General features: G+C 39.3%; 1 protein-coding gene across 6 annotated transcripts in view; it reads left to right on the top strand.

The window, feature by feature from the left end:
• The window catches only part of LOC122559794 (uncharacterized), a 132679-nt gene extending 119990 nt beyond the window's left edge, over positions 1-12689 (top strand). For all 6 annotated transcript variants that reach the window (XM_043709868.2, XM_043709844.2, XM_043709861.2 and 3 more), the window contains 2 exons: positions 690-833; positions 10709-12689. In XM_043709868.2, coding sequence (XP_043565803.2) covers positions 690-833; positions 10709-11214 — 650 coding nt within the window. In that variant the 3' untranslated portion in view covers positions 11215-12689. The remainder of the gene's footprint in view (positions 1-689; positions 834-10708) is intronic.
• Positions 12690-15226: the final 2537 nt, after the last annotated feature.

Below are 15226 nucleotides of genomic sequence, written 5' to 3'. Positions count from 1 at the left end.
CAGGCCAATAAAGCTTAACTCTTGAGCTGTTTTAGAAGTTCAAGTAGACAGGGCTGAAGAAGAGGCCTGTGTTTATTTCTTAAGATTCTGAGTTAGCTTTGCTATGTGCCTTGAGGAGAGACAGTAATGGAGAGAATCACAGTGAAAATGCAGATAGTCACTGAAAAGAAATGTCTACAATCTCATTGGTTCAGTAAGAAATTTTAAATAGAAGGTAGGAGTGATACTTCACTCAGTTGAGTATGAAGGCTCTTGCTGGATAAAAGGCTTGAATTTCTTTTTGCTACTTGCGATAAGATCATTGTTAAAAATCTTATACATAGCTTAGTTGTTTTTATTTATTTTGTGTCATAAACTTATATTTTTTTGTTAAAAGTACTTTCAGTAACCAAATGGCAAAAATAAAACTTTGACCTATCAGGCCACGTTTCACTCTGGAATCTGATTTGTTCAGCATTACCATCAGCTGAGATCATAATTATAAATGTATCTTCAGTATCTGGAGGATAGCCATATTGGACTGAAAAGATCACTGTTTTTTGTCTCTACAGATGCTATCTAATCTGCTGCGTTTCTCCAGCTTTTTTTTATTAGAGATTTCCAGCATGCATAGTATTTTACTTCTATAAGAATGTATTTTTAATTTGTTTTTCATAGCTACAGCAATTGTTAAATACTTTTACTTGCAGAAGTGCTAACTTCATATACGAATCTTAAGGAGATGACTACTGAAACAACACTAACAGATTTTTTAACAACTTTTAAAATCAATGTGGAACAAATGCAGGATGCAGTGAATGATCTGACGCCATTCCAAGATCAGCATAGTGATGGTAAGAAATAACACATGAGCAGCATTGTTTCTTCCATTTTATTTCTTAAATTATTCTGCAACATCAGGCAGGTGTCTGGTGCCTGAAAATCAGTTGCAAATGGACATTAAACGTTGCTAGACGGACTTCACAGCTGTCAATATGCAATAGAACAACCAGAAGCTAACAGGTAGAATTGTTTCGTGTAGTAGAAACGCATTGGTTGTCATTTGCAATTTATATAGGTATATCATTTTACTACCATATTATCCTGTTTCAGTGCATATTCCTCCATATTTGGAGAAAATGTTGAACCTGCATTATGAGTCCTTTCTGCTACTTGCCCATTTAACTAAATTAATATGAGAATAACAGCTGAATTCAAAATAAGCTGTGACCCATATATAAAAAGCCAGTGTCATGCAGCTACAGAGCATGATATGGGGTGAATTACTCATGAACAAAACACAGTATCAACCCATATCTAGTGGAGGGTCATGATTAGCTATGGGCCCACAGTCTATAATGTTTTACGTTTATTATATATCCTCGCATCTCTAGTTGCTGATTTTTGTTATGTCTGACTGTGCAATTACATAGAAATGGGAGTTATGTCAAAATAACAACTATGAGAAAAAATGCCTTTGAATAATGATTGTCAACATGTTTGCTGCTTGCATCTTCTGACATTTTATGGGCCACAGAGCAACATGCTTTTGCATGGGAGTAATCCAAAGTAAGCAAAATGATGGGCAATGAGCATTAATAGAGTGATGGTCATTTTATTTCCTTAGGATGTTGTTACAAACCTATCATATCGTATAACAATGCAATGTATACCAGCATGGTTATTTCCATCCTTTCACTGTGTTTTTATTTAAGTCTCAACATGGCTTTGTGCATGGGAAATCATGTCTCAAAAACTTGATTGAGTTTTTTGAAGAAGTACCGAAGAGGATAATGAGTGCAGAGCGGTAGACATGATCTTTTATGAACTTCAGTAAGGCGTTCGACAAGGTTCCCCATGGGAGACTGGTTAGCAAGGTTAGATCTCATGGAATACAGGGAAAACTAACCATTTGGATACAGAACTGGCTCAAAGATAAAAGACAGAGGGTGGAGAGTTGTTTTTCAGACTGAAGGCCTGTGACCTGGGGAGTGCCACAAGGATCAATGCTGGGTCCACTACTTGTTGTCATTTATAGAAATAATTTGAATGTGAGCATAAGAGGTATAGTTAGTAAGTTTGCAGGTGACACCAAAATTGGAGGTGTAGTGGATAGCGAAAAAGATTACCTCAGATTACAATGCGATCCTGATCAGATGGGCCAATGAGCTGAGGAGTGGCAGATGGAGATTAATTTAGATAAATGTGAGGTGCTGCATTTTGGGAAAGCAAATCTTAGCAGGGCTTGTATGTTTAATGGTATCATCCAAGGGAGTGTTGCTGAACAAAGAGACCTTGGAGTGCAGAATCATAGCTCCTTGAAAGTGGAGTCGCAGATAGCTAGGATAGTGAAGAAGGCGTTTGGTATGCTTTCCTTTATTGGTCAGAGTATTGAGTACAGGAGTTGGGAGGTCATGTTGCAGCTGTACAGGACATTGGTGAGGCCACTTTTGGAATATTGTGAGTAATTCTGGTCTCCTTCCTATCGGAAGGATGTTGTGAAACTTGAAAGGGTTCAGAAAAGATTTACAAGGATGTTGCCAGGGTTGGACGATTTGAGCTCTAGGGAGCTGGGGCTGTTTTCCCTGAAACGTCGGAAGCTGAAGTAGAGATTTATAAAATTATGAGGGGCATGAATAGGGTAAGTAGACAAGGTCTTTTCCCTGGGGTGTGGGATTCCAGAACGAGAGGGCTTCGGTTTAAGGTGATAGGGGAAAGATTTAAAAGGGATCTAACGGGCAACTCTTTTGAGACAGAGGGTGGCACGTGTGTGGAATGAGCTGCCAGAGGAAGTGGTGGAGGTACAATTGCAACATTTAAAAGGCATCTGGATGGGTATATCAATAGGAAGGGTTTGGAGGGATATGGGTCAGGTGCGGCAGGTGGGACTAGATTTGGGTTGGGATATCTGGTCGGCATGGATGAGTTGGACCAAAGGGTCTGTTTCCGTGCTGTACATCTCTATGACTCATGAAAAAAATTCTGCATTAACCCGGTTGAACAAATACTTCACGGCTGTAGTATAAAACATGCATAATATTACATTAATGTACTCTTGATAATTATTTGGTTTCATCATCATACAGCTAAAAATCATCTATTGCTCACTAAGATCAACTCATAACATCTGAGGGTAATTTCCACATTCTCACTCTTATCCAGCAGGCTGTCTGTTGGGATCACAAATTTGAATATATGCTATTTTAAAATTTCAACCAAATTTTACATTTTGATGCATTGAGAAAAGTCTGTAAGTTTAAATAGATTTGATGTACAAAATGTTTTTTTCACTGTAAAAGTGTAAGTGAGCAGTGTGGTAAATGAATGAGAAGTTACGGGCAAAGAAAATTAAATAGAACATTAAATAGATTTGTGGAGACTTCTAACAAAAGATCCAAAGGGTGAATTTCCAGCTTGCACCCATAATGTACTTGAAATCGAATGGATTAGGTTTCAGTTCATGTTTCATAAAATGAATTTACTTATCTACAAATGTAAATTAATCCATCATTTACTATGATCAGGTGGTGTAATAGAATGTTAATTGTATTACTTGTAATAGTATTTACATATTATATCTAAGGAGTATATTTTTAAAGTAGCAAACTGATGAAGTTTTAATAACATTACTGCAAATATCACTAATATTCTGATTTACAAATACTGGAATACTTTAAAAAAGACTTACTGAGCCATTTATTAGTTTCATTGGTACATACTAATCAGTGTCACAGTAAATTATATTGTTTTAACAAAGATATTCTTATCAGGAATGTATGATTTAGAAGCAGGAATAGACTACTCAGTACCTTGAGAGTGCTCTGCCATTCACCATTCATTAAGATCATGGCTGATATGATTACTCCACATTCCTACCTACACCCATGTCCTTTCACCTTGTTATTTATCACAAATCTATGTACATCTGCCTTTTCAGGAAGAAGTCAGAAGTCACACAATACCAAGTTATAATCCAACAGGTTTATTTGAAATCACAAGCGTTTGGAGTGCTGCTCCTTTGTCAGGTGACTTCACCTGATGTTGTGTGACTTCTGACTTTGTCCACCCCAGTGAAACATGAGCACCTCCACATTTTGAGGAGTAAAGTTCCAAAGACCCACGACTCTAAGAGAAAAAAAATCTTTATCTCTGTCTTAGGTGAGTGACCCCTAATTGTGAAACAGTGACCTCTAGATCTAGATTCTACTATAAGAAGAAACATCATTTCCATATGTTCCCTGTCTATACCTGAGCATCTTAAGTTTCAAACAAGATGCCTCAGTAGTAACAGCATTGTATTCAACATAATTTGTAACCTTATGGCCGGCATATCACTCACCCTACCATTACCATCAAATCAAAAGACTGACTGTGGTTCAGTGAGGAGTGCAGGACAGTATGCTAGGAACATACGTAAAAATGAGATGTCAACCTGATGACAACACAGCACTGCATGCACAGTAAGAGCAATATGCCGTACACAAAGCTAAATGATCACAAATCAATATTTTGCCATCCTATCACCACCAGCAGTGACAGTAATGGATAACTAAATAACTAAGGAGATGAAGAGGCTGCACAACATCCCCATCCAGAGTGTGAATGAAGAGAGAAATGCTGAAGCATTTGCAACCATTTTCAGACAGAGGTGCCAAGGCTGATCCATCTCAGTTTTCTCTTGAGTTTCCTAGCATTTCAGATGCCAATATTCAACCAATTAGATATGCTCCATGGGATAACAAGAAAAGCCTGAACACTTGGAGTACAGCAAAGGCTTTGGACCCTGACATAACTTGGCTGCAGTCTTGAATACGCATTCCAAATGTTATTTGTACTAGCCAAAGTGTACCAGTACATCTGCAATACTAGCAGCCGTCTGACAAAATGGAAAATTGCTCAGGTATGTCCTTTTCACTGAAAGGACAAATCCACTTCTCAAATTCCTGTCACAACAGTTTACTCTCAATCATCAGCAAAGTGATGGAAGATGTCATTGACACTGCTATCCATGTCAATTCTTTCACAATAACTGCTCATCGATGCTCAGATAAGATTCCTTCAGACTCAGTTCATTGCAGACCATTTCAAACATGGACCAAAGCGCTAAATTCCAGAGATTATGTGAAATTAACTGTCCTTGACATCAAGCAAATATTTGGTTGAGCATGGCATCAAAGAGCCCTGTTAAAATTGATGTGAAGAGAATATCAGGAATTAAACTCTCCACTGGCACAAACTATGCCCAGTACAAAAGAAGATGGTTGTGATTGTTGCAGGCTGGTCATTTTAGCCTAGGACATCACTTTAGGAATTCTCCAGCATAGCTTCCTATGCCCAGCCGATCTTCAGCTGTTTCATCATTGACTTTCCCTCCACAGTAAGGTCAGAAGTGGGCATATTCATGATGGCTCTATAGTGTTCATTTCTTTGCTCAAATGATACTGAAGCAGTTAGAGTTTCTTTGCAGCAAAATCCAGACAACATTCAGGCTTGAGCTCATAAATGGTGAGGAACATGGTGAGTGCCTAACAATGACTATCTCCAACAAGAGAAAATCTAATCTAAAGCAATATGGTGAAAATACTACAATATGAAACCAAATCAGAAAATGCAGGTGATACTTGGCAGGTCTGGCAGCATCTGTGAAAAGAGAATCAGAATTAACAGGCTGGAAGTTATAGGGGGTGACTTTTGGCCATCCTGGACCGATAAAAAAGAAAATCGGCATTGGATTCCAGATTAAAAACCCGATTGCTATTTGTAAGTGTATAACAAATGTTTTGATTAAAGAAAGGATTGCAATCGTACCCTCGTAGAAACTCACTTAATAAAAACAGACATGAGCTAGATTTAACAGGGCATTGAGATCCCAGGTCTCCCACTGTTCTGTCAGGTGCCCACAATCATTTAATACTGAGACCAGATTAATTGGTTGCAGGGGTGATTTCTACTGCTCTCGGGAGGAAGTCCCACGACAGGGAGCTGCAAGGCAATCAGATGACTTGCACCTCCATGATCCCAGATGTGGCAGTGGCACTATAGTGAATACAAGCAGTCCCACCATGCCAATACAGATTAGATGATCTGATAATGATTTTACCAGAGCGACGTTAGCAGATACTGCTGAAGAGGCTGGTGGGGATTGGAGGCCAGGTGTCTCCAGTCGGCACAGGATTGTCTCATAGGAGGTTCCTATCCATCCCCCAACCTCCAGACCTTAGCCTGGGTAGATAAAACTGTCATGTTTCCATTGTTGTGGGCCTCTCCCTTCCTATGAGTTTAATATAAGTATTTTTTTAACTCATTGATGGGATGTGGGTAATGCTGGCTAAGCAACTTTTTCCTACCTAACCCTGGTGAGTAGCTGCATTTCATCTATAAATGGTACTCGCTGTTGTTACTGCGCACTGGTAGTGGAAACTGTTTAAAGCAGTAGATGGGGTGAAAATCAAGTGAGCTGCTTTGTCCTGGATAGTCTAGAGCATCTTCATTGTTGTTGGAGCTCTCTTATCCTGGCAAGTGAAGCGCATCCCATCTCATTGCTGATTTGTGCCTTACAGATGATTGATAGGCTTTAGTGAGTGATGAACTGAGTCACAGCAGAAGTCCCAGCCTCTGATCTGCTCTTATAGCCACAGTGATTATATGACTCATCGAGTTCAGTTTCTCCTCAATGGCATGTTGAAAGGATGTTGATTATGGGGGAATTGAATGATGGTAACGCTGCTGGATAATGGTTAGGTTCTCTCTTTTGGAGATGGTAATTGTCTGATATTTGTGTGGCACAGTTGTTACATGCAACTCATCAGTCCAAGCCTGAATGTTGTCCATATCTTTCTGCATATAGCATTGGGCTGATTCAGTAACTGAAATGTCATACAGTCATAGTCATAGAGATGTACAGCACGGAAACAGATCCTCTGGTCCACTCGTCAGTGTCAACCAGATATCCTAAACTAATCTAGTCCCACTTGCCAGCACTCGGCTCATATCCCTCTAAACCCTTCCTATTCATATAGCCATCTTGATGTCCTTTAAATGTTGTAATTGCACCAGCCTCCACTACTTCCTCTGGCAACTCATTCCATGCATAAGCCAGCCTCTTAGTGGCCCCTTAGATTTCTTTTAAATTTTTCCCCTCTCACCCTAAACCTAAGCCTTCTATTTCTGGACTCGCCCACCCTAGAGAAAAAAACCTTGTTTATTTACCCTATACGTGCCCCTCATCATTTTATAAACACCTATAAGGTCTCCTCTCAGCCTCCATCACTCCAGGGAAAACAGCCCCAGCCTATTCAGCCTCTCCCTACAGCTCAAACCCTCCAACCCTTGCAAAATATTTGTAAGTCTTTTCTAAACCCTTTCAAGTTTCACAACATCCTTCCAAAATGAGGGAGACCAGAATTGCACACAATATTCCAAAAGTGGCCTAACCAATGTCCTGTACAGCCGCGACATGACCTCCCAGTTCCTATACTCACTGCTCTGACCAAAAAAGGCAAAATGGTGAATGATTCAGTCATCATGAAACATTATTAACGGAGGGAAAGTCATTGAAGACAATGAAGATGGTTGGGCCTAGGACGCTATCCTGAGGAACTCCTGCACAGATGTCCTATCATTAATATGATTAACTTGAAACAACCACACTATCTTTCTTTGCATTCCAACCAGTGGAGGGTTTTTCTCCTGATTCCCAATTCTACGACTCCTTGATGCAACACAAAATCAAATTCTGCCTTGCTGCCAAGGACAGTAACTGTTACCTCATCATTGGAGCTCAGCTGTTTTTGCCATGTTTGGACCAAGGCTGTAAACTGTTCAGTAGCTGAGTGGCTATGGCAGAACCCAAACTGAGCATTGGTGAGCAGGTTATTATTGAGTATTGATAGCACTGTTGATGGCCCCTTCCATCACTTTACTGACAATTTAAAGTCGACTGATGAAGCTGTAATTGGAGTGGGTTGGACTTGTCCTGTTTTTTATCAACAAGACATAAATGAACAAGTTTTCACATTGCCAAGATGGAAGCGTTGTAATTTAGCCTGCCAGTGATGAGATGAGGCCTTTAAGTTGCAAATTAATAGGTCTAAGGATAGACAGGCCTCCCATCAGTCCCCCACTCCCTCCTTTTAATTGTGATGGTGGCAGGGGCAGGAGTTTACATACAGGAGAGTATTTCATATTGCCCATAATCTCACTCATATTGGCAGTGTACTCGTGCTCATGAAATTTTAATCCAACTAAGACAATGGCTTAAGATGAGGAATGGAGAACAGAAAATGAGTTAACACAGAGGGAAAACTGCATAAAACACTTATTGCCCATTCCTAGATGGCCTCGTGAAGGTGGGGATGAGCCGCCTCCTTCAGCTGCTGCAGTCTATTGCTGTTAGGGAGAGAGTTTCAGTATTTTCACCTAATGACACTGAGGGAATGGCAATATAGTTCCAACTTAGGATTTGGCTTGGAGCTGAATTTACAGGCATTAGTGTTCCCATGCATCTGCTGCGATTCTCCTTCTAGATGGTAGTAGTTGTGAGTTTAGAAGGTTCAGTCTAACGACTGCTTAAATGGCAAGTGCATTGTTGCTGCTCATTATGCTGAAAACATTCTAAATTCTTTTGTGGAAGATTGAACAATAGCTGACCATGGAGTCAAATTGTTTCCAGGTTTTTCATACACTGCATTGATTATCTTGGTAGAAGAAGAAAGCATATCCTGTGTTAACAGAGCACCGTGAAGTTTACTCATAAGATGGAGATCGTGGCAAAGGTCAATGCCAGCAATGTATGCCAAGGACCAAAATGTACAACATAAATAAGTTAACAATCTCATAAGATTTCAGTGTCAAGTGTGTACCTTCAAATGCCAATCCTGCCAACTGGATTACTAACTTCACTTACTGCTCAGTTAACTTTCATCACTCACTCATCAAGAATCTCTATCAGTCAGGACCTAGACCTAATCTTCATATACTTTACTCTTGTTCTTCAACACTGATTAGGACTGATACTCACTTGTTTCACGGCTTGCATTCATTGGAAACTATTAAACCGCGACAGTGGATCACCCAAACATATTATGAGGCCCACTGAGACACCTCCCTCTTTTTTACAAAAGCCTGTGAATGCAAAAGAAGGCAGCAGGAAGAAATAGAAGAGGCATACCTGTATGTTTTGATGTCTTTAGAGGAGATGATGCTGTCTGTCTCTGTGTTATCATCTTTGAATTATCCTTTACTCTCTGCTCACAACTCATCTTGCTGTGAGTGGCATCTGATCATTCTCCAAGTTGTGGTCAATGCCAAGATGCCACCTATGTTTCGAAGTAAATGGTTTCTGTTTAAGTCTCCATGAAAGTCGTTCTGTGACAATTATGTCTAATCCCTTTAGACTATTTAAACTTCTTGGAAATATAGAAGAAAAAACCTACAAATGTATAGAATACTAGCAACAACTAGAAGAAATAATACAACAACCAGCAACAACTAAAAGGAATAATACAACTAACCTTTAATTCACAGCATTTTTCAATAGAGCTAGTATGGTGGAGGAAATCCTATTCACTTAACAGTACAAGGTTAAGAGATGTTGTAAGCCACACCATGGAACTCCAATATGGCACCATAATTTTCAATCTCTGGATACCATTATTTACTTATGCTACATGTTGCTAGTGCACATGATGTGTGCAAAGCAGAAAAATCTGACAGCACCCTTTTTTAAAATTCATATGATCTAACACTTGCTTAAGGTTATGTTTATCCATAAGCAATGTGGCAGATAATGCATTTCCTAAGAAGTGTGCCTGTACTACTGACCCGTCATCTCTGGGCCTTTAGAACTTGCACTTGCATGCAACACACCCCTTGTAACTCAGTTTAGACACCTTTACAATTTGTCTGCATCCTTCAAATGTTATTGGCAATTATATAGTGCAATGCTACCGAACTACGGTTCAGTTAATAAAAGTTGCATATAGAGATTTTAGTGATACGTCCAATTGCAAACACCATATTTGGAATAATACCATCAAACATTTTGTTTAATTACATGCTGTAAAATAATTTCATTAATGGTGTAAAAAGAAAAAGTTGCATTTATTTAGTGTTTTTCCAATCACAAAATTTCTCAAAGCACCTTACATCCAATCAGGTAACATATCAGCTAATTTGTACACAACAAACTCCTATAAACATCAGTGTGACAATAACTGGATAATTGTTTTTGTGATGTTGTTTGAGAGAGAAAAATTAGCCAGATGACAGGAATCTCTCCCCAACTTTTATTTGCAATTGTGCAACAAGATCTTTTATGTCCACTTCAGAAAGTAGACATGGCCTCAGTTTAATATCTGATCCAAAGGCACAGTATTGCACCTTCAATAGCACAGTATTGCACTGAAGAGTCAGCATTGCTTTTTGATCCTCAGTCCTGGAGTGGTATTTGAACTCAGAAATTTGTGATTGACACTATAGGAGTTAGAATTTATGTAGTTTTATATGATTTTGCAATAGATTCCCATGTTTTTTCCAGTGCAGCTGATCTGTGTCTGTAAATATTTGTTGATATTTATATTTAAAGACATTGCAATTACATACCTGTTCCTGTCAAAGTTAATTTGATTTATGTATTTGCTTCTTGGAATGAGTAAATCTCTTTCACTGTTCCTCTTGAAATGGATTATCGACTTTAATCTGAACATAACTAACTATTTTCCTTTTTAAGGTGATGAGGCTCTGTCCAGATTTGGGAGAGAATTCTTCCTTTCCTTGGAACGCTGTGTTAACGATTGTAAAGAACAACGAGACACATTGGCCAACGAACTTGAAACTTTGAAGGAAGAGTTCAATCATGCTCTCGAAGCTCTTCACAATTGGAGAAAAGAGAACATGGAAAAAAAGACTGATGGTGGACATTCCTCACAATTTGCTTCAAAGCAAGGAAAACCAGATGGAAAAGTAAAAATAGGTGAAAATACCAGCACACCACAAAATGAGGCAACAAGACAAGAGCTTAAAACTGAAGCATTTACCATTGCAACAGCTTCTTCTCAAAAACTTAAATCTGGGGAACTGAGGATGTCTAATGAAAGCATAAATACAATTTTAGCACCGCAACATGATCTCTCTAAACAGAGCAACTCTGAGAAATGCATCAGTCAAGGTACAGCTAAACCAGTCCAAAAAACCAAAACTAAAATGAAACAACAAAGGCCACCTTGGCAGGACTGAGCAATAGTTCTTCTGTTACTTGGCACACTGGTATTTTGAAATTATTAACTGTCCATGAGTAGAAAAATAAAGTCAGAAGGCTAGGGTTAATGGCTCAACGACATTGCTGTCTAAGCAGCAAATGCACTAGGGCTTCCACAGGAAATGGAATGCATTTGAAAATTTGTTTTCTGGTGTTAGTCAGAGTTCATATCTTTTTTTCTTTATAATTTTTCTGTTACTCTACTGAGGCCACAGATGTGAACAATAGATTTTCTATCTTTTAAAGAGAAAAGATTTATATTTTGTGTTTAATGTACCATATGCAAAAGAGTGTGTGAGCTTTACTTCATATCCATCGTTAATGCTTGGATTATAACCTAAAACAAATTTGCAACCTAAAACAAATTAAATCAAGCAATGGTCTCAGTTCTGGGCTAATATAGTGGAGGTACAGCCCCTCCTCAGGGCAGTGTGTGTACAGATAGGCAGGGAAGGCCACAAAGCCTGCTTGAAATACAAGTCCTACCCCCACACCCCAACCTTTCATTGGGAGACCAATGTTCCTGTTACTCCAAGTGATCTACATGCCAAATAGAAAATTTCAGTCAGGCTCTGTTAACTCATTTTAATTGTATCTTGGCTACTAACACTTGTGAGTGAATATATCTTCCCTGCTCCCCCTCACTCCCTTGTTTGACTCTGCTAGGGCTGGCACACTGGCTTCTATTCTCGTCCCATAAGGGCAAAAAGTCTGCCCGTTGTTACTTAATTTGCAGTCTTATTTAGGAATACAGTGAAGGCTTTTAGTGTCAGTTAAATTGAAAGCGTTTTGTTATGTACTATAATACCAGCCCCCACTCTGTAGGAATCTTCAGATCCATAATTTGAGATTGAGTTCTTTTACCATATATTATTGTTTCTTACAACTGCCGATTATGCCAAGAGTGAGATCAATGTCACTCAACACTATTATGAAGTAAATTAATCAACAGTATTGTCTATAACGATGACTACAAATGTGCGGTTAAACATGGAAATCCAAAAGTTTCTGTTAGAGTAATCCCGCTCTTCCAAACCCTGTACTATAATAATACCTCATTGATAGACTTGGTATTGAAATCACCTCAAGGAAGTGAGATTGCTGTTCTTACCTACTAGTACAAAGAAACACATTAGAAATATTAGGGTCAATGCATTCAGATGCAAGTGAGTCCTTAATGTGATAATTTGCAATTGCCATCAAGGAAACTTATACACGAAAAGTTTAATTTTGCAAGCATGGAGACTCATTTGTTCATAAATTGTGTTGCAGATTTTTTTCATTGTCACTTCTATCTCTCTCTCTCTCTCTATCCTCTTTATTTTGCTTTCCCTGACAAATCTAATTAATTGCTTGCTAGTACAGAACTTAAGCTTTGTTAAAAGGAGAGAAAAAAATGCAAATGCTATAAGTGCAAAATAAACACCTTTGACTTCTTGTCTCCTTTTAAAAACTAATTTGTTCTTACTTGTTTATGCAGTTGTTTCAAGTTTCAGAAGTAGACGGCGAGAGGTGTGGCAGGTCCTAAATACTTATTGCTATCCCCTGAGAAACAAGGGTTCCTGGGCATTATTGCACTACTTGGCTTTCCTCTTGCAACAGGCCATTACTGGGAAAGTAAGTCGAGGGCATGAAGGGCCGGACCAGCTGTTAGTAGAGGGAGTAAGAAAAGGTAAAAAAAAGCATTGAGTATTTTCTGCCCAAAAAGAGACCATTCAACCAATTAGGTCAACCAATTAGTTCCACAAGGAGCAATCCATTTAGTTCCACTTCCCAATTTAATGCCAAAATGCCTGAAAATTTAGTTTGTTAAATGCCTTTCAAATTTCCTTCTGAAGTCACTTTTCACTTCCACCATTCTCATGATTTGGAGATGTCGGTGTTGGACTCGGGCGTACAAAGTTAAAAATCACACAACACCAGGTTATAGTCCAACAGATTTAATTGAAAGCACTAGCTTTCGGAGCACCGCTCCTTTATCAGGTGGTTGTGGAGGACACAATTGTAAGACACAGGATTTATAGAAATAGTTTACAGTGTGATGTAACTGAAATTATACGTTGAAATTATATATTTTTCAATGTATAATTTCAGTTACATCACACTGTAAACTTTTGCTATAAATTCTGTGTCTTACAATTGTGTCCTCCGCAACCACCTGATGAAAGAGCAGCACTCCGAAAGCTAGTGCTTCCAATTAAACCTGTTGGACTATAACCTGGTGTTGTGTGATTTTTAACCATTCTCATGGGCAGGGAGTTTGACGTCATTAACACTCTCTGCAAAAACTATTCTTCTTTACATTGCGCCTGCACCTTTTTTTGAGGTTATTCTTTCACAGGATGTGGGCAGTGGTGACTGGGTACACCCCCATGGATATTTAAGGTGCTGATGAGCCACGTTGAGTGACTGCACTCCATGGAAGTAGGTCTACCCACAGTGCTGTCAGGAAAGGAGTTTCAGATTTTCGACTCAATCACAGTGAATCAACATAGTTCCAAATTAGGATGATGTGTGGCTTAGAGGGGAGTTTGCATGTGGTGTATTCACATGCATTTGCTGTCTTTGTCCTTCTGGTTGTGGTATTGGTCATGAGATTGGAAGGTGTTGTTGAAGGAGCCTTGGTGGATGTTGAAATGCTGTGCATCGGTGGCGAAAGGAGTGAATGCTGAAGGTGGTGAATGACTACTTGGTACTAGTCAAGTGGACTGCTTTTTCCTGGATGTCAAGCTCCTTCAGCTTTGTTGGAGCAGCACTCATCCAGAAAGTAAGAACAATGGATAAGTACTTTAATTAGGAGTGTGTGAATAATATAGGGATGACAGCCAGATCCTGCAAGAGTGAAACACATTTACATACAAAGTGGGTAAAGGTTTAGAACTCTGTTCTGCAAACTGTGATTGATGGTTAACTTTAAAACTGATAGCTTTTTATTAACTGACGTTTTTAAGGAATATGAAGCACAAATGGATATCAGGAATTAGGTTTAAGATCTCATTCCTATTCCTATTTACATGTAGAGGTTTTGTGTTAAACTTAGTGTCCACGTGGCTCAGAAAGCCTGCATGGGCAGCTCTGTGTCTATTTCTTCATCACCCTGAACTTGGGGCAGCACAGTGGCTTAGTGGGTAGCACTGTTGCCTCATAGTGCCAGGGACCCAGGTTAGCTTCCAGCCTTGGGCTACTGTCTGTGTGGGGTCTGCACATTCTCCCGTGTCTGTGTGCATTTCCTCCAGGTGTTCCGGTTTCCTTCCACAATCCAAAGATGTGCAGGTTAGATGATTTGGCCATGCTAAATTAGCCATAGTGTTAAGAGATGTGTAGGTTAGGTGCATTAATCAGGGGAAATGTAGAGTAATAGGGTGGGAAAATGGGTCTGAGTAGGATCCTCTTCGGAAGGTTTGTGTAGACTTGTTGGGCCAAATGGCCTGTTTCCACACTGTAGGGATTCTATGATCTATGATCTTAAAATCCTGACTAGAGTTTCCAGAAGTTAAATGAAGGAGGAAATCAGGAGGACGAAAAGGGGGATTGAGATAGCTTTGGCTGAGAAGATTAGGGAGAATCCAAAGAGATATTTTAAGTATATTAAAGGAAGAAGAATAACTAAAGAGAGAATAGGGCACCTCAAGGACCAAAGTGGACAGGTATGTGCAGAACCACATGAGATGAGCAAGGTTCTCAATAAATATTTCTCATTTGTGTGGAGAAAGACATGAAGACTTGGGAACTTGGGGAAGTTAGTGGTAATATCATGGAGACAGTCCATATCACAGTAGAGGGGTGTTGGTTATCTTAGAGTGTATGAAAGTGGATAAATCTCCTGGTCCTGACCAGATATAATCCAAAAACACTGCAAGATGCTAGAGAAGAAATTGTGGGGGCCCTGGTTGATATTTTTGCATAGTTGTTAGCTATGGGTGAGGTCCCGGAAGACTGGAGGATAGCGAATGCTGTGTCATTATTCAAGAAGGACTGCAGAGAAAAGCC

The sequence above is a fragment of the Chiloscyllium plagiosum genome, unplaced genomic scaffold (genome assembly GCF_037043375.1).
Source record: "Chiloscyllium plagiosum isolate Xiang-an unplaced genomic scaffold, Cpla_swu_hap1 HiC_scaffold_2, whole genome shotgun sequence".
Lineage (NCBI taxonomy): Eukaryota > Metazoa > Chordata > Chondrichthyes > Orectolobiformes > Hemiscylliidae > Chiloscyllium > Chiloscyllium plagiosum.
The sequence above is the reverse complement of the archived record's forward strand: the minus strand, read 5'-3'. Positions and strand labels throughout refer to the sequence as shown.